A 25,891-nucleotide genomic window follows, 5' to 3' on the forward strand; every position below is an offset into this window, starting at 1 on the left:
TTGCACTTTCTTCTTTCACTTGGTTATAAGGTTCCTCAGCTCCTCCTCGCTTTCAGCTATCGAAGTGTATCATCAGCATATCTAGGGTTGTTAATGTTTCTTCCAGCAATTTTAACTCCATCCTTGGATTCATGAAGTCCCACACGTCACGTGATGCATTCTGTATACAAGTTGAATAGGTAAGTTGACAGTATACAGCCCCTGCCGCACTCCTTTCCCAATCTTGAACCAGTTTGTTGTTCCAGGGTCTGCTTTTACTTTTGCTACTTGGCTGTTATACATATCCCTCAAGAGACAAACAAGGTGACTTGGTATCCATATCACCAAGAACTTGCCACAATTTATTATGATCCACAAAGGGTGTAAATCAGGCATGGGCCACCCTGGGCCCTCCAGGTGTTTTGGACTTCAACTCCCACAATTCCAAACAGCCGGTAGGCTGTTTGGAATTGTGGGAGTTGAAGTCCAAAATACCTGGAGGGCCCAAGTTCGCCCATGCCTGGTGTAGATGCCTAATATGCCTCGACCCTACCAACCAACACGAGCCTCAACGGTTTTCGCATCTCTGTCAATCCAAGTGTGCTTTCTCACAGAACTCTGCCCCGCCCAATCTGCTTCACTACACTTTAGCCCCGCCCCTTTGGCTCCTGGTACTCAAGCCCCGCCGCCCGGTCGCCAGAGGCACCTTCGTCCAACACGCTCTTTCGCGGCCCTGTTGCGCATGTGCAGAGCTCCTCCAGGTTGGACTCCCGACGAGCAGGCTCCGCCTTCTCCTGCGTAGGCTCGGTCTGCGCATGGGCAAGCAGGCGAGGGGGCGGGGCGTATGTGAGGCCGAGTTCGTCGAGGCCTGCCTGGGCCTCCGCGGCGGGAGAGAGAGCGAACGGGGTCGGGGGAAGGATGCGGTGGCGCCGGGGGTTTCCTCCGAGGCCCATCGGCCTGCTCTTCGTGCTCCTTCTCCAGAGGGCAGCAGGGGAGGCCTGCGCCCCTGCCGGGCCTTGCTCCTGCCGGCGAGGCGTGTTGGACTGCAGCCGCCTCCGAGCGACGGGTCGGAGCGTGGAACCGGGCCTGCTGCTGCCGCTGCCTCCCGACACCACAGCACTGTAAGTCTGGGCCTTCACCGTCCACCTCTTCCCTCGCCTTACACAACGACTGCTCTGGGGGCATCTGCACTGTGACATTAGTGCAGTTTGACACCACTTTAACTGCCATGGCACAGTGCTATGGGATCCCGGGAGCTATAGTTTCACAAGACCTTTAGCCTCCTCACCCCCACTGGTGCCTCACCAAACTACACCCCCCCCCCCCCATGATTCCATAGCATTGAGCCATGGCAGTTAAAGTGGTGTCAAACTGCATTAATTCTACAGTATTCTAGAAAATAATAATACAGTAGAGTCTCACTTATCCAACATAAACGGGCCGGCAGGATGTTGGATAAGCGAATATGTTGGATAATAAGGAGAGATTAAGAAAAAGCCTATTAAACATCATAATAAGTTATGATTTTACAAATTAAGCACCAAAACATCATGTTATACAACAAATTTGATAGAAAAAGTAGTTCATTACACATTAATGCTATGTAGTAATTACTGTATTTACGAATTTAGCACCAAAATATCACAATGCATTGAAAACATTGACTACAAAAATGCGTTGGATAATCCAGAACGTTGGATAAGTGAGTGTTGGATAAGTGAGACTCTACTGTAATAATAATAATAATCTTTATTTCTGTCCCTCTCCATCTCCCTGAAAGGCCTTGGGGCAGCTCACAACATAAGTAAATACAATAAATAATATATACAAAATAAATGACAAGTTGATTAAGTAAACAAAATAAACAGGTTAAGCAATAAACAGCAAAAACATTACTTAAAAGCATATTTAAAACACAGTGGTTCCAATAGATTAAACAAACGTAGACAAAATCCAAAATACCCATATCCATAAAACAGAGAAGGGGAATATTACTATTCATTTTCAAAGGCCTGTTTGAATAGCCAGGTCTTTAAGTCTTTCTTAAAAGTCATGAGAAAGAGAGGTAGGTGTGTGCCTAACATAGTTTTATTCGCATTTTTAACCTCAACTTGAAGGCTGAGTATCCCTTATCCTGAATGCTGAAATACTCCAAAATAGCTCATGAATGGCTGAGAGAGTGACACCTTTGCTTTTTGATGGTCAAATGTATACACACTTTGTTTCATGCACAAAACTATATAAAATATTGTGTATAAAATGACCTTCAGGCTATTTGTATAGGGCAGGCATGGGCAAACTTCAGCTCTCCAGGTGTTTTGGATTTCAACTCCCACAATTCCTAACAGTATACTGAAGTCCAAATCACCTGGAGGGCTGAAGTTTGCCCATGCCTGGTATAGGGTATAAGTGAATTTCATATTGAGACTTGGGTCCCATCTTCATGATGTTTACAAATACAAATGTGCCACAATCAAAACAAAACAGTTTTGGATAAGGGATACTCAACCTGTCCTTCATTCTTCATGTTCTTGTATCATTCTAGAGGATGTCCCCTCAAATGTATTCACCTGTAAAGATGGACTATTTTTGGCATCTCCCCCCAGTATATATGTTTTAATAAGGTTGAAGGTTCCAGTGGTAGGAGAAGTGTCACAAAATTGCAAGAGAAACTTATAAGTGAGGTTTGCAACTCTGTTTTGACAGTGTGAACATAGCTGCACAAGTTACAGTTTACCTAAAACTGTAATTTAGGATGGAATTTGTAACTACAGTAGAGTCTCACTTATCCAACATAAATGGGCCGGCAGAATGTTGGATAAGCGAATGTGTTGGATAATAAGGAGGCATTAAGGAAAAGCCTATTAAACATCAAATTAGGTTATGATTTTACAAATGAAGCACCAAAACATCATGTTAGACAACAAATTTGGCAGAAAAAGTAGTTCAATACGCAGTAATACTATGTAGTAATTACTGTATTTATGAATTTAGCACCAAAATATCATGATATATTGAAAACATTGACTACAAAAATATGTTGGATAATCCAGAACGTTTGGGACCCACCTACCTTCGTGACCGTATCTCCTATCATAAGCCTACCCGATCCCTTCGTTCATCAGGGGAAGCTCTCCTGTCCCCACTCCCGATATCCCAGACCCGCCTTGTGGGAACAAGGAAGAGGGCCTTTTCTGCTGTGGCCCCCCGATTGTGGAACTCACTGCCCTTTGAGATTAGGCAAGCCCCCACATCAGCAGCCTTCAAGAAAGACTTGAAAACATGGCTCTTCCGTTGTGCTTTTGGAGAGTAACTATTTTATATTTCTTTTCCGTTGCTCCCTCTAATACCTATCCTCCAGAATACCCCACTTCCTTATGACCCTGTTTAGCTGTGGTTTTTATTTTTATGTCTCTCTTACCCCGAGTTTTAACTTAGTGTTCATGTGGTCTGCCCTTGTTTTTCATTGTTTCCTTGATTTATTTTGTAATGGATATTATTATTTATTGTATTGCTTATTGTGTTGTGATGTGTCATTCTTTTATATGCTGTTTATATTGTATTGTTTTGGGCAGGGCCCCATGTAAGCCGCCCTGAGTCTCCGTTGGGGAGATGGTGGCGGGGTATAAATAAAGTTTTATTATTATTATTATTAGCGAGTGTTGGATAAGTGAGACTCTACTGTATGATTAAATCATTAGCATTTTTTCTTCAAATACAGATGTAATTAGCCTTCAAGTAGTCATCATAGCTACTATTACCTGTTAAACTGTGTATACGTTTTTGTGGGACACCCTGTATATGTCAAGAGAGGTGATTCTGGGGATTCTTGATGTGTTTGTTGATGGTGTTTGGTCACGCTTCCTCAGAACAATAAATTGTACTGGGATTCTGCTTCTCTTAAATGCTCGAATTAGTATTGATTTTAGCATTCCCCGAAACATTGAGGATTGTGTGTGACTCAACTGTTTGGGCAGCAGACCTGTTGGTTTATATTGGCCATGCTGCAAAATAGTTTGCCTGCTTATTTGTGTTGTGTCATCTCTGTCTTTTGGTCCCTGAAAGTCAAGTGAGGAGAGAGGAGAGAAGATATTTATAATCTAAACCTGGTCTGTGGTGTGCTCTTTTTATTTTGGGTGCACTTTGAAAATGTAGCTCATCTCAAATGAATCCCAATTAAAGTATAAGTAAAATGTTGTGAACAAATCCAGTATTACAAAAGCAACGAGGAGTAGTGTGTCACCTTGAATAGATTTATTGTGCAGTGTTTACAAATAAAATAAACTTTCAGTTGTTCTTGCTACATCAGATTAATCAGGCTATACCTGGAAATAGCTTCACATATACATTGATAGGTTTTGAACTGGCAACGTTTGATGAGGAATAGTATGTTGCAGCCATGGTAGATGGCTGTTTATTTTTAAAAGACACTTCAAGGAATATATTGGTGTACAAAATTATGGGCAGTATTGATAAAACAGAAAACTCTAATTGTAAATGAAATGAATACAATTATTCAGATGAATATTGTAATGGGTAATTCAGAACAAATAAAATGGAGCATCCCACACAGAATGTTCTAATATACATTTTCCAGGATGCAATCATGGCTACCATCTTAGACGGGTTTATATAGGGAATTGATCAATTCATAGAGGACTAGTGGCATTTAGGGGCCGGGCTGTGGCGCAGCTGGCTAGTAACCAGCTGCTATAAATCACTACTGACCGAGAGGTCATGAGTTCGAAGCCCGGGTCGGGTTAAGCCTCCGACCATTTTAAAAAAAAAATAGCCCCGGCTTGCTGTTGACCTAGCAGCCCCGAAAGACAGTTGCATCTGTCAAGTAGGGAAAATTTAGGTACGCTTTATGCGGGAGGCTAATTTAACTAATCAACAACATCATAAAACTGCTCACGAGGAAAAGAATGAAGAAGAACAGCCACCAATGGACGGTGAAGCAACAGCTCCCCCTGTGGCTGGAATCGTGAAGCTGGAAAGATGTTAAAAATGCCTCTGTGTCTGTCTAAAACTGAATGTTGTTTGTTTGTTGGCATTGAATGTTTGCCATATATGTGTTCATTGTAATCCGCCCTGAGTCCCCTTCGGGGTGAGAAGGGCGGAATATAAATACTGTAAATAAATAAATAAATTTATGGGGATGGGGAAACTATTCCTCTATTTTGGTGCTATCCCCCCTGCAGATCTTTCAAGTGTCCTTTCTGTGACATTTTGGTTCTGAAAGACAAATCTTAGGACAGTTCCTCATAAATATAAATAACCTTGATCCCTTCTTAGAGTTGCCTGTCTAGCAGTGGGTTTTCTAATAGTTTAGGTGTCATAGTTTAGTACAAGTATATGAGACTGAGAGACTATTCTCTTACCTCTTTCACAGAAGCACAGTTCCCAGAGTTCTTTGTGAAGAGGAATAGTTGTTAAACATGTTTAGAACTGTAGTGTTGATATGCCCAGTCTTGTACTGCGTGGGAAGGATTTTGGGATTTGCATGAACCGTATGCAGTGAGATGCAGAAACTGTTGATAACTAATGGAAGCCTGTATAAAGTGTTGTTGAATATACATACTAGAATGTCTCCAAATTATTTGAGGGTCTCTTTCGTTGTTCATATAATGAAAGAGACCCTCAGTTTTAGCAAGTTAATTACTGTTGATTCTGTGTCCAGTTTTATTCTTGAGTCATTTGTCATAAGCCCAGGGCTGCCTCTGTCATTTTATACCCAGCCTTATTACCAAATCATTCAATTACAATGCTACATGCCGAGTTTCCTAGTATAGTAGTGTTACTTCTATCGGTGTTGAAAAAGGCAGCTGCTAATTAAGTGAGTTCAGATAGCCAGATAGACCTTACTCAAGCCAGGATACTGTAGTTTTTGTTTGGCTTTTAAACTTAAGAAAATCAAGAAAGGGCTAAAGTGAATTTCTAACATATTATATATGCATGTATGCATGTATATGAAACTTGGCAGACTAACACATTATTCTTACATCAGCTTTTATAGATTTGAGCTTCCTTTGTCAAGCTGCATCTTTATTTAACAGATAATGTATATGCACAATTATATATAGAGAAAATTGTAAACAATGGGTTCTGTAACTGCTTGCTTGTATATTCTTTGTAAACAAATATCATAGATATCACACACTTTCTCATGTTGGATTTGATGTTAACAAATCTCCCTTTAACCTATATGTATGTGCTTTTGTGTTGAATATACTTTATTTACTAATAAAGTAACTTTTTGTGACTTTACAATATTGAATATCCAGTAAGAGTGAGGAGCTGATCTTTCTTAAAAAAAAAACAGAGTTAGGATAATATTTATCAAATATATGTGGTGACTTATAACAGTTTAATTTCAAATTAACAGTTTGCTTATCCACATCTGAGAAGGACATTTTGCAGCCTGAATGTGTCCATGCATAATTGGAAATAACACCCAGTGAGTTCAACAAGTTTCTTGCCATGTAAATGAAACCATAACCAGAAATGTGCAATGTGACAGACTTTATACTGCCTGCTTGAGTAAATCTGTTCAGCAGCTGCTTGCTGCTCTATGAATTTATTTGGACAAAACAGATTTAGGAAAACACCTCAGTTGCTTATGGTTTCCACTCTCAGAAGATGGTCATCTAGAAAGTGGGAGCTTAGTTTTTAAAGATAATGGAACTATGTATGGCATTGAGCTCCCCAGGATTCCTTGTGTAATTTATGGTATATCAAATAGACTGTAGATTAAAATTAATGACTGGATTCTTGGTTTTGTAAAAGTTACTATTATATTAATCTTATATTAACTTCATTGATACCCTACTTTTCCACAAAAGGCTTCTTGGGAATCAAGACTTCTTACAAATTAAAATGATCACAGTATTGTTAAAAATGTCAAAATAAACATTAAATCAACTTTACATTATTAACCATATTAAAAAGCATATACTTTAAAAGGATTAAAAGCAGTTAATAGACTACAATTTAAAACAATAGAGCATGCCCTTTCTTTCAGAATTTGTTATTTCTATAAGCCTGGGTTTCTTTGTTTTTAACCAAAAATGCCTGCCAAGGGAAGGATAGTTATGGGGGCAGCCATTCTAGTTTCCTCGAAGGATGGAGGGGACTCGCAAAGTAATGGTAGCCTCTGAGAAATTCTTATCTTCTGTTGCCACCAGATGTACCTGTGAATATGGTAGAAAAGATCTCAGGGACCAGGCATGCTCATGAAGGGAAATACAGTTTGTCAAATAGCCTGGACCTGTATGGCTTGAAATTTGAATTGTGTCCAGAAACAGACTGGCAACCAGGACTGTGAAGTTTATATGGCAAACCTTTTTTTCCAAGTCCACCCAAAATAGCTTCTGGCTCTGACTGTGCAGCCCAGCGGGCAGCCTTATAGAGCTGTTGGAGTAGAAAGTTCTATGATCCCTGCATGCAGGCCCACTTGACACTTGGGCTGCAGCTCTTTGTCTGAAATGAAGTTTGCAAATACTCTTCAAAAGCTATGCAGAGTGAATTACAGTAATCTGAATAGCTAAGGCATATGTCCTCACAACCAAATCAATTATCTCCACTAATGGGCATAATTGATATGTGAACTCAGGCCTCCAGATTCAAGGCTGAGTCCAGGAGTACACCAAAACTGTCTTTCAGGAGGAGTGTAATGCCATCTAGCACAGGCTATATATCAATTTCCTGATCTAATTCCCTCTGGATTGAACCTGTTTGTTTGCCTTCATCCTATCCATTATGTGTGGTGACACTGGCTTCGAGCTTTAATGGTTCCCTTGGCATTTGGTGGAAAGGAGTTGTAGAGGTGATTTTGTCATCATACTGGTGACACTAAATTTCAGATCTCAAAACAACCACTCCCATGAACTTCATTTAGAATGGACCTCACAGAATAATGTCCAAGGAATCTCTAAGCCAGTGGTTCTCAACCTAGGGTCCCCAGATGTTTTTGGCCTACAACTTCCAGAAATCCCAGCCAGTTTACCAGCTCTTAGGATTTCTGGGAATTGAAGGCCAAAATCATCTGGGGACCCCAGGTTGAGAACCACTGCTTTAAACACTAGCGTTTTGGCTTGCCCCTCTAGGAAGGAAGGGAGCCAATGTGCCTTCATGTTCCATCCTTGCAAGGTGGCCCAGAAGGATACCATAGACAATGGCACCAGGATGTTGGAAAGTCCAACAAAAGCAAGAGTCTTGTTGCAGGTTGCTAACCAAGATGACCAAAACTGTCTCTGCTACTTAAGCTGGCCTGAAAACAGATTGAAATGTATGAAGGTAATCTGAAAGTTCTTCACAGCTCCACTGGATGGTTCCTTGCAGCTGCTGGGGTGACTGTCTTACCCATTTGATTGTAGCCAGTTCCACTTTGGGAGAGTGGGTGCTCAGACCAATCTGCTACCCTGGTCACTTCCTTACCCAAGAGATAATCATAGAATCATAGAGTTGGAAGAGACTACACAGAGACATCAGCCAGGACTTCAAACAGATATGTTAGCTGAGGCCAATACAAGACTTCCCAAGAACCATTAGAAAGCTATATAGATCTATCAGTGTCCTGGGGTAACTCCCCCCCCCCCACACACACACATACACAGATGCTGTATAAACCTGTTCCCCACCTGGATAGAGCCACATCAGCACTTGCACAAATCCATGGGTCAGTTGCATAATTCAATCTTCTGCCAAAGTTATTCTAGTCTCCATTTTACTCACTCCATCACCACCACGTCATAGGAAAACCAAGGAGATATTTGGGTTTATTTCATTAGAGGGAATACTCATTAGAGGGATCATGTCTACTGCCTATGTCGTTTCTCCATTTCAAAGGTCAGTCAGCGCTTTTACTGAGTTTGCTGCCAAGATGACAGGAAAATTCCCAATAGCCATCAGCCTGCTGAGATTGGCTGTCCACTATCCCTGTAGAGGTTCTGAGTCCAAGTGTGTGTAAACCTGACCAGATAGTGACTGTGACATGTCCATGACAGATCAGTTCAACAAGACCTCCTCATTTTTCTCAGGTATTGTGTGTGTTATAGAAAGTATCTACAGTAGAGTCTCACTTATCCAACATAAATAGGCCGGCAGAATGTTGGATAAGCGAAAATGTTGGATAATAATGAGGGATTAAGGTAAAGCCTATTACATGTCAAATTATATTATGATTTTTCAAATTAAGCACCAAAACCATCATGTTTTACAACAAATCAACAGAAAATGCAGTCCAATACATGGTAACGTTATGTAGTAATTACTGGATTCATGAATTTAGCACCAAAACTTCACAATATATTGAAAACATTGACTACAAAAACATTGGCCACTAACAATAGGCTGCAAATAAAGATAGAATTGCATAAAATGAATTTACGGTAGCAACATTGTTGGAAATTAAATCCATAAAAAGTTAAATCCTTGCTGCCTAGAGAAACAGCTGTGGATCGGGGCGGGATGCAAACTGCGTTGGATAATCCAGAACACTGGATAAACTAATGTTGGATAAGTGAGACTCTACTGTATATATCTTAGCCAAATGGATTCCAACACAAAGCTTGAGAACACCCCAGCTACCTTAGGAAGGGAGACTATTGAGTGTATGTAATCTGATATCTGAGTGAAATTAGATAGTCTTATTAAATTTGTCACTTAATCTATCATCTATATATCTAAACTCATACTATGTGAAAAAATCTTTTAAGCTTTTTACAGATGTCACATCCGGAATATCTATACACATACAGTAGAGTCTCACTTATCCAACATAAATGGGCCGGCAGAACGTTGGTTAAGCGAATATGTTGGATAATAATGAGGGGTTAAGGAAAAGCCTATTAAACATCAAATTAGGTTATGATTTTACAAATTAAGCACCAAAACATGATATACAACACATTTGACAGAAAAAGTAGTTCAATACGCAGTAATGCTATGTAGTAATTACTGTCTTTACGAATTTAGCACCAAAATATCACGATGTATTGGAAACATTGACTACAAAAATGCGTTGGATAATCCAGAACGTTGGATAAGTGAGACTCTACTGTATTTGATTCTTGAATCATTTTGCCTTGTATCTCTTCATCTTGTCTTTATTTTGTAATATTGCACACATTGTTGAAACCTGTTGTGCAGCTATTAGAGGGATGCTCTAAGATCTTCTGATTATTGTTTCTTTTAGGAAATAAAAATATTTTAATTAGTTTCCACTATGTGAACATTTTTCAATGTCACTCTGTTTTCACTTAGTGGCTGATGGATGACTGTAACTCTGTAACTTGATTGTTAGAGATACTGTAGAAGTCAATAACTGAGTAGTGGCCAGTTACAGGTTGAAGAACTGGAAGCACAGTGGGGGTAAATACTCAGATTTTATAATGAAGGATGCGAGGACTAGAATCCTTCTCTGGTTTTTTTTTTATTGTAGCTAATACATAGTAACAATTTGATGTGAATTTTATGTGTGAAAACCTGTAGCTTTTTGTGGCTGTTAAAAGCAGCTGGTTTGTGTCCCCAATCACCCTTTAATGCATTCTTATGCTTCACCTAAGCTTTCATCTGCCACTTTAAGTCCCCTTTGTGGAGGAAAAAAGTGGGGCATAAATAGTCATCATCATCATCTGTGGAGGGAGACATAAAATTTCTCTATCAATCACAGAATGCACATGTTAAGAATGCTGAGAGGGTGGTGGCAATTTATTATGTCAGGAAGAAGACTCTCTTCCTCCTTCAAGTCAAGGGGAGGCAGGTTAATGATAGCAACTTTTACTTACTTTAAAAACTAGCCAGAAATTACTGACTTGGTACCCAATAGGGGATAGCCCATAGGATATAGGAATATTTACGAATAAAAAGTATTCACATCTGTTCAACTGCATTTAAAGCACTGAGATAGTTGCCAACATTTTTTAATCCATAAATATAAACATAAGCAGAAATTAAACACCATCATAGGAAGCATCCATCAAAAGAGGCAAGCATAGCAGGTAAAAGTGAGACATCCTGTCACATCTTTGCTTTGTAAGAGGAGGGCAAATAAACTTCAAAGCAGGGGATTTAGACACAGAAAACTTTCTTCTACATCTCTGTTGGTCATTCTTTGGATGTGAGGAGGAGCCAACCTCTTCAGTAGCTCTTACAGAGGGGACAGTATGATAAGTTTGGGTCATCTGAACCTAAGGTATTTGAATAAAACAATTGTTGCAGTGTAAATATAATATATCACCCTATATAAGTACCTATTAGCATAAGTATTATAGGGCCAGTTGAAATATCTGCAGAAGGTAGAGCTGTACAGAACACTAGAGGACAATAATCCCTCCACTTCCACTGAGGATAAGGGCTCAGAACTCCCTTGAGAGTGGAAAAACCATTAATTAAAAACATTTTTAACCTGAGAGAATGCCTCTCTTAAGAATTTCTATGGTCGACTCCCAATAGAATTTTCTGGATGACCTATAAATGCTTAGTAAAGTATTTTCCCTAGGAATGTTTAGGTTCTCCAGCACAAATCTATAGTTAGCCTCCACTGGGTGTTGACTGTAGAGTTTTGCTGGAGGACGTAGAGATTCTTAAACAGAACATATTAATCAAATCCATGAATAATCAAACCCGCAGGAGGGCCAGCTGTAGTCCAGTCTGGGAATAGCTAATTTTACCATGGCTAGATCAGCTCATCCCACAGTAGTGGGGCACTTTGCAAACCAACTTGAACTGGGCAGAATGATTGTTACTACCTGTGGTACCTTTAAAAGGGTGGTAGGCAAAATCGTGGCCAATCAAGTCATGATAACTAAAGAGAGTGTGAAGGTTCAAAACAGACCCAACTACCAAATATTGGCAACATACAATGAAAGAAACCTTTGCTTTTGTCACCTGCTTGTGTGCTTTGGAGGAGCAATTAATTGGTCACCTCTGGAAACAGTGGTCTAAGGCCACTTCTACGCTGACATAGAATCCAGATTATCAAATCAGGTAATACACATTATCTTCTTTGAGCTGGATTATATGAGTCTATACTGCCATATAATCCAGTTCAAAGCAGATAATCTGGATTTTATATGGCAGTATAGAAGGGGTCTAGGTGGGTCATTGGTTCTTATATTTTCTTTACACAGTAAACAGAATTTCGCAGGTACAAACATCTAAGTCTTCAGATGAGTTGAAAAAACTCTTGTCTAAAATTTTATAAAGCTTCTGCCAGTCAGAATCAACAATACTCTGATGAAACAGTGGACTAAAACCCAGTGAGCGCTAGTTTTGAAATGCACAAGAACATACATTTTTAAATTAAGTTTTCTACATTCCTGTGGAATTTAGCCGTAACACCCATTGGGTTAACAGAAAACATTCAAATCCACGGTCCTCAAAAACAAACACAAATAGCTTTCATACAGGATTTTAGCCACTTTGAGTAAATTTATTGAAAATCAAAAAATTTAAAATAAATTTGAAAGAAAATAATGCATGAAGCCTCAGAACACAGCAACACTTCCTTGTAAACATCCATAACATTTGGGTTGCATGTGTGCTCATTTACTCAGATTAATTTGTTTGGAAGGGTGGATATGGGCAAGAAGTCTTAAATGTTTCAACTGTCTGAAATTAAACTGGTTCACACCTTATGAATAAGTAGTTCTTACTGTTCTATAGTCTTGTCTGTTAAGAGTCATTTGAATAAAACTTAATTAAGTTTTAAAGTCCCTTAATGTCAATCCTAGTCACGCACACAGGCAGCTTTTGATTTACAAGTGCTTAATCCAAAACAGGAGTAGTTATTAGTCACTGTCCCAAGATTGAGAAAAGGGTGGTAGCTGAGACCTTTTCATTGGACAGACCAAGGTTCTGTTGGTGATGTAGGCTGTCACATTTCTCATTTATGTGAGCATAAGTCCTTTTTGAACAGATTTTTGAGCTAACTGTCTTTAAAAGTGGACTTTTGTAATTTAAAGGTGCTGATTTTGGTTAGTGTTTCTTTTTCCTATCAAAATATTGAACTACATAAGATAAATACCTAGCAAATTTGTTAGAGATGTAGGAGCAGAGAACATAATAGCTCTATCATCCAAACCTTCAATAGCCTCTTTTCCACTCCAGGATCTCTTCCTGATTATTAAAGCCAGGTTGTACTGCAGTATTTATATGTACAGTAGAGTCTCACTTATCCAACATAAACGGGCCGGCAGAACGTTGGATAAGTGAATATGTTGGATAATAAGGAGAGACTAAGAAAAAGCCTATTAAACATCAAAATAGATTATGATTTTACAAATTAAGCACCAAAACATCATGTTATACAACAAATTTGACAGAAAAAGTAGTTCAATATGCAGTAATGCTATGTAGTAATTACTGTATTTACGAATTTAGCACCAAAATATCACAATGCATTGAAAACATTGACTACAAAAGTGCGTTGGATAATCCAGAACGTTGGATAAGCGAGTGTTGGATAAGTGAGACTCTACTGTATTGTCATCCACTCTCTGTAGCTACAGAATTCTTCATTGACTGTGATACAAAGAATCACAATTTTTATCGGTGTCTTATATACCCTAATAATACTGGTGGCACACATTTGCATTAGGTAAAGGTAAATATTTCCCCCTGACATTAGGTTTAGTCGTGTCCAACTGGGGGTTGGTGCTCATCTATTTCTAAGCTGAAGAGCTGGCACTGTCCGTAGACACCGCCAAGGTCATGTGGCCGGCATGACTGCATGGGGCGCTGTTACTTTCCTGCCGGAACGGTACTTATTGATCTACTTACATTTGCACATTTTCGAACTGTTAGGTTGGCAAAAGCTGGGGCTAACAGTGGGAGCTCACTCTTGCTCCTTGGATTCGAACTGCCGACCTTTCGGTCAGCAAGTTCAGCAGCTCAGCGGTTTAATCTGCTGTGCCACCAGGGGCATTAGTTACCTTTTAGTCTGTGGCCACCTTTTCCAAGTTCTTCCCTGCTTATTTTCAGGTCACTTTTTAGTAACTAAAACAGACGGTAAACATGCCCTCTTTTAAGGCATATTGCAGGGAGGAGTGTCAATGTCACTATGTTTTTCCAGCTGAAAAGACTGTTTTTGTTCATTTGTACTTAGTGTCTTCTGTCTCAAGAGAGCAACCATTGCAAATGGCACCAACAACAATCTTCCTTTGTGTATTGTGACTTAAGGGGCATTTCTTTGTTGCAGCCAGAGATGTATGTGAGAACTGAATCCCTGAATAACTATAACAGTTAACAAACTGTTCAAGTCTACCATAATGGAGAAAAAGTGAGAATACATATTTTCCAATGGGAGAAAGAGATAATTTTTGATGAATATATGTTTTTAGCTTCTTGTAAAATATTCTGCGTAGCCAAATGTGGGATTTTGCATACACCGCTTGTCAGCAAATGCAGTAGAAATGTTGGAAGCTCTTGTTCTACATATTATGAAATATCGTGAGTGTTGTAACATAGAAGTGTTATTTTGGAAGACTTGTTGTATGTCAGATCCAGACATTCTTGCATGTGTTGATTATAATAGCAGATAGGAAGCTACAGTATGCAAATTTATTAACCTTTGTACTGGGTGCTTTTGAAATTGTGGTGGCAATTTTTAATACAGACAAGAAGCTTATATGGGAAGCCCTTATTTAAAATGTCGCCTCTGCTCTACCCACCATAAGCACCCAAAATTACACCTTCTGTTGATGCTGAACTATGTTCAGGAATGAGGGAGAATGCTTTTTTTCTTCCTCTGATTTGAGCAAGCGTAAAGGAATGGAGTGGGAACCTTTCACCTCTGCCTCTTCTACTTTCAAACTGGATCCCTATTCTAGCATTGGTCTGTGTATAAGCTGAGCCCAGTTTTCAGGAGTAAAAATTTCTGTCAGTCTTTTTCGATTTATGCACAAGAATATAGAGTATTTATTTATTTATTTACAGCATTTATATTCCGCCCTTCTCACCCCGAAGGGGACTCAGGGCAGATCACATTACACATATAGGCAAACATTCAATGCCTTTTAACATAGAACAAAGACAAGACAAACATAGGCTCCGAGCGGGATAGCAAAATGCAAATCCCAAAATAGATTACATTGCTCTGAAGTTCAAAGTTTGCCATTTCCATTCTTGTGTCATATCCAAGAAAGCATGACCGCTCAAAGAAATTTTTTTGTGCAGTCACCTTTTCAACAGTCGAGCTCTGTAATTATAACAGGCTTTCTGAGATTTGTTCATAGTAGAGACTGCTCTTTAACAGAATTATCACCATGTCCTGCTCTGTTTGGGGTAAAATTACATATCTGTGTCAACTGCAGCTATTGCAGACTTTGGGACAATGCTGTTACAAAGTCATTTCTTTTGAATCTCGAAATGATGATCTAATAATGTGCATCCGGCAACATTCAACTTTGCTGACACTGACTGTTAATATTAGACACCTTTTGTGTCAGTTTGACCTTGAAAGAGTAGACTTTTGACATCAGACATCTGTACCCTTAATTTGTGTCTGAAGCCTGCTGACAGAAGAAAATTGTTAGGGCAGTTTGAGTTTCTCTTTAGCTGAGACAATCCCTGATTCCTGTTTTACACTATTTTATGTATTTTGGAACGGTATGAAGGGGATGTATATCTTTACCCTTCTACCATTAGTAGTGAAGATGGAACCCAGATGTGTCTGGCTTTTGTGATAATCTCCCATTTCCAGATATTCTGGAATGTTGCTTTGCATATGAGCTAGATCTATGGATTATGGAACTGATTCTATGCACTGTATGTATCCATGTAAGCGTGGTGTGTGATCTGCTGCTTCTCTAAGAGTGTATTTGCATTCACAGCAGTATTAATTGTACTCATGCAGAATTGATGATTTTCCCTTGCAATTTTTGGGATACACTTGACTTTGTACTAGTCCCTGGTTGTCTACAGTAGTCTCCTTGATTATTTTGAGAGTTAAACCAAAATGAAAGGCTAGATTCTGTGGTAACTAAAGCCCATAGATAGAATATAAAATCAAAAGGTGAAACTTGCATCAGAATGTTCTGTTTGAAACTGAATCATTAACATGCAGTTAGATCTCCTGAGTATGCTAACCTAATATTTGAAGATTGATGATATTTTTAAGCTCCCTCTTCGTTTTTTACCTCTCGAGGCTAAAAATAATCTACACTTTTCTATTACGTTTCAGGGTTAACTTTATCAAAAAACTTGCTGAGATTCTGCATGTCTTTCTGAATTAGGGTCATGATACCCATGGTTTATATTCATAGGAACTCTGACTGCAAGTGTTTCATCATTCATAAAATATTACGACTGAATCCTCGCAAACTAAAAACCAACGTTTCTGTGTTCTACTCCAACCCGTATTACTTGAATTTTCCTTAAATATTTGAATGGGCAGTGTTGATATACATTCTGCTAGTATCCTTAAAAAGCACAAGTCATTAGTTTTATAAGATAAGATAGATTGCGGAATGTCTTTCTGCTGTCCTATTCCGCTTCACTTTGGGCCCTTCTTCACTACTTAACAAAGCCCTGCAACTTACAGCATAGGATATTTTAGTAGATGTTGCAAGAATGATAGGAAAGCCAGTGTAAGTTCTGTGAACCTCCTTAATTTTTTTAGGATCTAGGTCCGTGTATATTATAGAATGCTATAAAAGAAGTAGACCTAGAATAGTGAAGTTGTACTGAAGTCATAAGTACTTTGTATGTCAAGATGTAACACAACAAATTATGTCATGAGAAATGTGTTAGCTCTTTCAGCTAAAAACAAAATTTGTTCCTTTATCTTTTTGTTTTTGTTTTGAGATAATATCATCTGTACATGAATTGGAAGGATTCTCCTTAGAAAAAATTACCTAATTATCATTTGGTGTGTCTTTTTTTTTTTTTTTGGTTTTGTTTTGCTGGTTTTTCTGAGATATTCATGGTTGCCCATGGTTGAGAGTTGTGATGAACACAAAAGTACCCATCTTGTTCTTTACAGCATTTATGTGATGTTTATCATAGCAGACACATAATGTGAACATCTGCTTGATCTGGCAGGAAGATTTTCATTACCTCTTCCTTCAAAAAAGATAAGCAACCTTGTCATGGCTAGTGCCTCATATGATGAATTTACTGTTGTCCCCTAGATTCACGTCATAAAATTAGAACTGGCTGTAACCAGTTGGAAATGCACTTCAAAATGGAAATGCACTTCAAATGGATTGCTTGATTAAATAACAACCAAGCTGCAAAACTCTAACCACTTTCTCCCCCTTTTGTGAACTTAATAGGAATTCTTATGCCAGCCTCAGCCTGACTTTTAGAAGTTCTACCATGTTTGGAAAGTGAAGGGAAATAATATCTGCATGAATATGATTATCGGTTGGCTTCCAACCACTGGTTTTTTTTTTATAACTATCAATAACATCGTGCTCCTCTTTTTGTTTTATAAATACAATAGAATGCACACTATTTCTAGCACCTCAATTTTTCACAGGTTTCTTTTAAATGAAACAGTGTGTAACAATACATTTTTGTGTTGTTAGAAACATAAAAATAAAAATAGTCTGGCACACAAGTAATTGCTCTTTGGAGTAGATAGATAACATGCAGTGCTCTGTCAAAATATTTTTGGGGATTCCTCTTTGAAGTTAATTCTGGCAATAAAAATGTCAGTAGAGAAATAGTGTGATCCTACAGTGAGTTTATGATAAAAGAAATATAATTCAGAATGTGAAGTTGGACATTTGAGAATTTTAGGGAAAGACATTGGGTTAAATGTTTTGAAAACAGAAATATTATTCAAAAAAACCATTGTCATTGAATTGTAGTTTGAAATCTTACTGTTCACAGAAAATATTTTTAAAAGTTGTCTTGAATTTTTAAAAACCCGGCAAGTAGTGTAACATCTCCAAAGAAAAACCAATTCCATTTTTAAAAGAGGTGATATAAAACTGAAGTAGCTGTTAAAGTTATTAGCAGAATCAGGTTAAACTGTTTTTAAAAATTCAGGGAAAAGTGGCCAATGTTTTACTGATGAGCAGATATGACTGGCTAGCTGAACTTTATTTCAACAGATACATTGTTCAGGCATGCAGGCATCCATCAGCAGTATGCTCACTCTGACAAGATAAACGGCTTGCCATCTCTGTTATCTGGACTGTTTCATAAACCTGCTGTAGGTGCCAGCTCTGCTCTCACATACAGTGCTTGAGCTGTCAGCACGAGGAGCCTGGGTTTCATCTCCTTTCTGGAGAAGAGCCAATGTATATTAAGAAGGCAAAGTAGCTTTGGCTTGTTCTAGGACCCATCGTTGTAAGCTCATCATGCCAGAAAAAAAAATGATTGGTGCTGTAATGAACAACAATTTACTTACCTTTCCTATGTTAAAGTTGAAACTTTCCATAAAAAAACAAAGAGAGAGAACTGCTATTTTTAAAAGGGAAAAGAAGATTTCTTCTATTTTTTTTTATTCTGCTTCCAGAGCAATAGGTTTGCAATGACACTGCCATATTACCCATACCAGAGTTTATAGGTTGTATCAAGGTATCTTCTCAGTGTAATAGAGTAACGATGCAGTCTTTTTTAAGATAGTCTGGTCTATGGCTTTAAAGATGTGCAGGGCTTTAGAGCTTATAACCAGCACTTTGAATTCTGGACTAGTAGCCAGTGGAGCTGTTATATGGTCCATGTCACTAGCCCTGGTTAGCAACCTGACTAAAGTGTCGATCCATTGATGTTTCTAAACTGTTTCTAAAAATAACCCCACAGAAACTGTATTACAATAATCCAAATGAGATATAATTAAGGCATGTGTCACTTTAAGCAGATCTGATCTTTCAAGGATCATGTGTATCTAATTAAATAGTCCTAAATATGCAAAAGCACTCCTGGTCATCACCAACACCTGGGCTTTCAGGTTCAGATCTCCACCTAAAGGTACATCTACAGTGTAGAACTAATGCAGTTTAACACAATTTTAATTGCCATGGCTCAATCGTATGGAATCATGGGAGTTGTCGTTGTACAAGATCTTTAGCCTTCTCTGCTAAAGAGTGCTGGTACCTTACCAAACTACAATTCCTGTGGCAGATAAAGTGATTTCAGATTGCATTAATTCTGCAGTGTAGATGCAGCCTAAGACTGCACTCAGACCGTGAACCTGACAATTCGGGGAAGTGTAACATCATCCAGCTCAGGCTGAATCATCCCAGATTATGCAGTATAAGTTACTTTATCTTAAATCACTTCTTGAACCATTTTATAATACTTGCAGTGATATTATTTAAAGAGTACACATTGTTATATAAGTCAAGACATTTAAAGAGTACTCGCTGTTTTGAGATGTGTTCATGGGGAACCAGAATTCTGTCATTAAAATGGCCAGTTTTAATTGTTAGGCTGTTAGGAATAATATTGTTTTGTTTAGTCATAAACTACAGCTGTGGGGTTTAAAAATGACCTGCTTAATTTATAAATAGCTGTGGAAACTATTGGTGGTCTTATTAACGGAATTTTGAACTTAGTTTTGAAAAATATGATTTTCTCTTTTGTCTACAGTGACTTAAGTCATAACCATTTGTCATCCTCTAATTGGAGCATTGATTCATCGGGTCAAAAATTACAAGAAGTGTAAGTAACTCTCTATATATTGTAATGCATTAAGGAATTTTGGGATGTAGGGATGGTAATGTAACATTCAGACATGATGTTTGGCTAAATTATTTCAGAGAAACAGAACAGGGATGAAGGATTTAGAAGTGAATTCGTAAAAGCAAAATAAAAGTTAGGAAGGGAACCAAAAGAAGAAACTGATTTAAAAAAACCCAAAAGGCATTCCTTGATTTTGCCATTTTATATAAGAGACACTATTTTATTACACCATTGTATATAATGGGACTTAAGCATCCATAGGGTTTGATCCATGGAGGGCCCTGGAATCAAAACTCATCAGATACCAAGAACCCATTTTAAATGATGATTATGTGTTGTTGATACTTCTTGCTAACCAAATTTCCCACTACTAGACCAAGATGGTAATACAAATAATAGGCAAAAATAATGTTGTACTTGTTATTCTCTATTTTTTCCAGATTTCTTTAGTTCACACTTGAGAATTATGCTATGAATATGTGCCTGCCAATTATTTCCAACTGAGCTTGCTTATACAAGAGTATAATTAGAAGCAGAATGATTTTCAGCCATTCTTTCTTTACTGACATTGTCTCCCCCCCCCCCCCCCCCCCAAAGTGCCACTAAAAAAAAATCTCTTTCAGGAAGTTGAACTACAATGAGCTAACTGACATCCCCTGTTTTGGAGAATTAACTTCTAATATCACATTGCTCTCACTGTAAGTAAATGTTAAGAATTTTGATAATGCAGTTTTAGTAATGTAGAAAAAAAATCCTTGTAGAAAGGTTGTTAAAGAAAATTGAAGTATGCAGTAATGCCTAGAAATTAAACATAATTCTTCATGTTGATTTTTAAATATTGCTAGTAGTGTTGTAAAGAGCAGTTAATAACAGAACATAGTATCTACATTATTTTTAAATTCCACTCTGATGATACTGCCTTGCATTTTATTATGGTCTCTGAATAGTGAGCTAAACAGTTGAACCATCCTTCAGTAGGATATGGAACTACCTGAATTTCTGATGTTTGCAATAATCTCAAATTCAGTTCCTGATTGAACAAGAGTTAGTTTTCAAACAGTTGTTTGAAACTCATTCTAATTTAAACTGATTGTTTAAAACAGATAGTTGCAGGTATCAAAATAAACAATTTTTATATTCTATATGAAGGCATATTTAGCCAAGATATACGTTAAGTACCACTGAACCAAAATGTTTGGCACCAGAAGTGTTTGGGTTTTAGATTTTATTTGGATTTTGGAATATTTGCATATTCATAATTAGGCATCTTGAAAAATGAAACCCAAATCCAAACATGAAATTTAATTGTTTCATATACTACACACATTGCCTAAAAGTAATTTCATACAATATAATAATAATAATAATAAAACTTTATTTATACCCCGCCACCATCTCCCCAATGGGGACTCGGGGCGGCTTACATGGGGCCATGCCCGGGAAAAATACAATATAACACAATATAAAAACAACATATCATAATACAATTACAACAATACAATAAAGAATCATATACAGTACAACGCAAAATCCAAATATTTTAATAATGTGTTTGAAACAAAGTTTGTGTACATTGAACCATCAAAAAGCAAAGGTGTCACTATCCGAGCCACCTATGTGGACACTTTTAGAGCATTTTGGATTTTTGGATAAGGGATACTCAACAGGCAATAGTTCAATCTGCAGCTGAGTTTTGGAGATGGGCTGTTGGTGGTCATTAATCAATGATACCGTTTCTTTATTCTTAGAGTCCATAATACAATCCCAGAGATTGTCCCTGAACAGCTTCAGCTTTTTGTTTCCTTGGAGAACCTTGATTTGAGCTCTAATCTTATCTCTGAAATCAAAATTTCTTCATTCCCACGGATGCAGTTGAAGTACTTGTAAGTAGTGGTGGCAATTAACCCGTAGCAATGAAAATGCATATATCTTTAAAATTGACTTCTTTAATAAAAGAAGAGACATTGGAAAACATTTGAAATACTTTTGTTGACTTTTTCATGAAGAAGAGAAAGAATTGCCAATTTTGAGTATATTGAGTTACAAACATCGACTTACAAGCGACTCCTAATTAAGAACGAGGGCGAGACAGCTGGAGAGAAATCTACCCCTCAAAGGGGAAATTCACTCTTGCAAGAATTATCATGGGACAAGGGTATCTCAACTGAAACTTTATCTCCAATCCTTGCTTCCACAGCAAGCTAAATTTTTCAAAATCCAATTATCACAGGGAAAGAAAGTGAAGTGAAATCTTCTAAACAGGAGCACAGACAGCAAAACAAACACCACAGGGCTGTTAAGCCTGTCCTATTCTATCCAAAGCTAATGTAAATATTTATTTTCGGCTGGAGTTACAGTTAACAATGTATCTGTTAAGAACATAAATTCAACTTAAGAAAAAATCTACAGAACTGATCTTGTTCTTAACTTGGGGACTGCCTGAACTGAAGAATAATTTGCGGGGAGGGGGCATTGGTTGAGAAAGGATTCAACATTGGGAGACCTAGAGGGTGAAGCTTATGTTGTTTCTTTTGGCCAGGTGAGGATAAATTGGAAGTTATCTCCTTTTTCGTTTTTTCTTCTTTCTTTTTCTTTTCTTTTTCCCCCCTTGGCATTTTTTGTTTCTACTCTATATTTATTTTCTTGATTTACTTTTTTGACTTTTAATGTAACTTTTTAAACTTTTGAATGAAGTTAATTAGAAAAAGAAAATGCATATATATTAGTATATATGCTTAGTGTAATTCTAAAAGGTGAAAAACGATAGAAGAGTTGAGATTGAAAGATGTGCATCGAAGTGCTTCTTTATTCCAGCTTCAATTTTATGACGAAGAGGTTATGTAATTATTTGAGCAGGATAGCAAAGCTGAAGTTTGGGTCACCTAATAACGTAGATACATACTAGATTCAAAAGATCCATGATAACTAGAACTTCCAGATTGAGAGGTTGTATTCTTTTAAGTGACAGTTGCTAGGATGTTGTAAAAACTATAGCAGTGACACTGGAATATTGTTTTCTGTGTCCTGTGTAGAACTTCCCCAATTGTTGAGAACAGGACACTGGATTGGATGTGACCTTGGTTTGACTCAGTAGGGTTCTTAGTATTGACATGATACTGTAGTTCCTAATTACTGGTTTCTTTTGGGCAGCATGTCTGCTCTGGAATTCTGAAACATAAATGAGTTCAATCTTTTTGAAGGCTTTAATTTCTGCTTTTATTTAAGGGTATTGTATCATATCAGAATGAAATTGTACTTGAAATTAATTATGTCAATTATATTAACTAACTTCTTGGTTTGCAACTTGACAGACTGAGTTGCAAAATTTGATATAACATCAGAAATAAGTCCAACATGTTTTCTCTTCTGCCCAACTGGTTTACTGGATAGTGGAGTACAGGAACACTTTCGTGGCACTGCTTGTTATCGGTACAGGTGCATTCATCTCAAAAATGCTGTGAATTGGGAGAGGCTATTTGCACTTCGGATTGATCTTGATAAATCCCAAGTTAGTGTTTCCTTGCCATTAGCAGCAGAGAGAGAATAGCTTTTTCACTGGTGATGGGAGAAGAGAAAATGTTTAGTGATCCAGATGCAGCAAAATACCTGTTTTAGACCAACAACACTTAATGGTAGGATCAGTTAATTGGTCATGATAGCTGGAAAAACCACAATTAAACACATCACTTTGTAAGGCCTTTCTCATTTTGGAGGAAAAATTGAATGTGTGCACACGTGGAAGGATTTATATCTTGCTATGGCACTGTATAATACAATGTCGGAATGAGGTCTTTGTGATAGTTTGAAAAAAATCTCCTCCCCTTTCTTCCCAAAGTGGAGTGTGATTTGGATTGTTTTACACAATCCTGGATTTTCTGTGACATTTGTGAACTTGAACTGTAGTGTTGGAGGAAAATTCTGAGAGTCCCTTGGATCTCAAGAAGATCCAACCAGTCCATACTCCAGGAAATAATGCCTGACTGTTCACTGGAGGGAAGGCTATTAGAGGCAAAGATGAAGTACTTTGGCCACATAATGAGAAGATAGGAAAGCTTGGAGAAGAGAATGATGCTGGGGAAAATGGAAGGAAAAAGAAACAAGGGCTGACTAAGGGCAAGATGGATGGATGGTATCCTTGAAGTGACTGGCTTGATCTTGAAGGAGCTAGGAGTGGCAACCTGACAGGGAGCTCTGGCGTGGGCTGGTCCATGAGGTCACGAAGAGTCAGAAATGACTGAACAAATAAACAACAAAAGGGTACATTTTGTACATGTAATCACATGCTTCCCTACCTAATATGTCTAGTTTGATCTAACCACTAAGAATCAGTGAAATAACGTACAATTATGTTTCTTGTTTCTGAGATAGAACTTGAAAATCTGAACTAAAGTTTACTTGCCTCTTTTGAAGTTATTGTGCAATTTATTGGACAGTATTTCTCATCTGGAAGGTTTTTTATTGTCATTTTACAGGAATCTGAGCAACAACAGAATAACTACTCTGGAAGCAGGCTGCTTTGATAATTTATCCAGCTCTCTAATAGTTGTTAAACTAAACAAAAACAGAATAAGTGTGATTCCACCAAAGACCTTCAGACTTCCTCACGTACAGTATCTGTAAGTCCTTATGCCCCATCATTGTCAGAAACTTTATAAAGTACATCCCGGTCACCCCATAAATTAAAGTCTGAAAGCTATCTTTCATTGAAGGTTTTAAATGTGTGTTGCATAAAAAACGAGTTCTGCTGGGCAATTTTGTATTTTAAATGCAAGGAGAAATGCTGTAATATGTACTATGTGCTTTACAATAATCTTGACATTCATACTAATCATACTAATAAATTTGGGAGAAATATCTTTGTTGATCTGTCAAAGCCAAAATAACCTTGTTATGCCACAAGATTTATGGGACTAGAATTGGGTTATGTTGCAACAAATAAGATGCATATCTGAAGATATTAACTGCAAAAACTTGTCAATTGAGTAGTTAAATCTCTTGTATAAATCTCCTTATACAGTAGATTCTTAGTTATCTGGAAGTCAAAGAAACTAACTCTCAAGTAATATTGTTTTTATAATACAGTGAAACAACAAAAACTTTAGGTTTGTAGCTACAGTATTTGCTTTTAATTGCTGTATTTCAATATTAATATCAAGTCAATGCAGAGTTTATGGTAAGTTATGGGGTTATTATGAAGAGTTAGGCCTATTTTTAATAGTAACTCTCAAGCATCCAGAGACTACATTTATCCAACATCTATAAATCTCCATGAGTGCCGGTTAACTGAGAATCTACTGTATATGAAACCGGAATTTATATAAGAAGTATGCTTTTTTTTTTTAAACCCTTTATACCCTAATGTTTTCATTAGAACTCGGTTGTTAGAGAATTTATGTTGGATTCCCTCAGGATAGAGCTCAGTCTGTCCATACTGTGTAGGGATGGAATCTACCACTTGTAGTTATTCATTTCTGTTGTTGGGGTTGCAACCTAGCCAGTACTTCAGGATAATACAAATTGTAATTGTAATACTGTCCTAAAGTTACAGTTGCCCGTTTCCTGAAGTAAGGGTTTAATGCTTTTTTGCATCTGCTCCTTTTTGGTTATGCAACTTCCCTTTCAAATGGCTACATGAAGTATTGCACATTATAGCAATATCTAATCTGGTAACAGCATGCATCTTAGAACCAGAAACGTACATCAAATAAAAACTATACTTTATTTCAGCTAACGTATTTATTATACTATTATTATAATATCATTATTTAGGGAACTTAAAAGAAACCGGATTAAAATAATAGATAGCCTGACCTTCCAAGGTTTGGATTCCTTGAAGTCATTAAAAATGCAGCGCAATGGGATTAGCAGACTAATGGATGGCGCCTTCTTTGGATTGGATAATATGGAAGAACTGTGAGTACATCACAATGTTGTTTTTTCATTAGAGTTGCTAGATGGTATGGTGCTTTAGAACTAATGAAACTGACTTGCATGATAAATACAAATATTGCTCTCCTATTACTCATTGAATCGCATGTTTTCACATCATGTTGGGAGATTAACAATCTGTATATTCTCATTTTCATAAAAGTTATTTGCTTGCCTTCTGATTGGCTTGTTTGCTTCTTCATAGTCGGCTCCCTTCCTAGAACAAGAAGATATGTCTATGTGAGCACAGTACTGGCACTTCTTTATTTGAGACCACTAAACATGACTACAACAGCCTGACTGTAATGGACTGATTTTATAAAAAGACCAGTTCTGTTCACAACAC

At 37.6% G+C, this 25,891-nt stretch overlaps 1 protein-coding gene across 3 annotated transcripts in view; it reads left to right on the top strand.

The window, feature by feature from the left end:
• The first annotated feature begins 667 nt into the window (after positions 1-667).
• lrig2 (leucine rich repeats and immunoglobulin like domains 2) overlaps positions 668-25,891 on the top strand; it is a 52,485-nt gene continuing 27,261 nt past the window's right edge. For all 3 annotated transcript variants that reach the window (XM_016993346.2, XM_003220459.4, XM_008109851.3), the window contains exons 1-6: positions 668-1,100; positions 19,525-19,596; positions 20,241-20,315; positions 21,366-21,500; positions 24,090-24,233; positions 25,387-25,530. In XM_016993346.2, the coding sequence (XP_016848835.2) occupies positions 898-1,100; positions 19,525-19,596; positions 20,241-20,315; positions 21,366-21,500; positions 24,090-24,233; positions 25,387-25,530 (773 nt within the window). In that variant the 5' untranslated portion in view covers positions 668-897. The remainder of the gene's footprint in view (positions 1,101-19,524; positions 19,597-20,240; positions 20,316-21,365; positions 21,501-24,089; positions 24,234-25,386; positions 25,531-25,891) is intronic.

This window comes from Anolis carolinensis, chromosome 4 (genome assembly GCF_035594765.1).
Source record: "Anolis carolinensis isolate JA03-04 chromosome 4, rAnoCar3.1.pri, whole genome shotgun sequence".
NCBI classification, from domain to species: domain Eukaryota; kingdom Metazoa; phylum Chordata; class Lepidosauria; order Squamata; family Dactyloidae; genus Anolis; species Anolis carolinensis.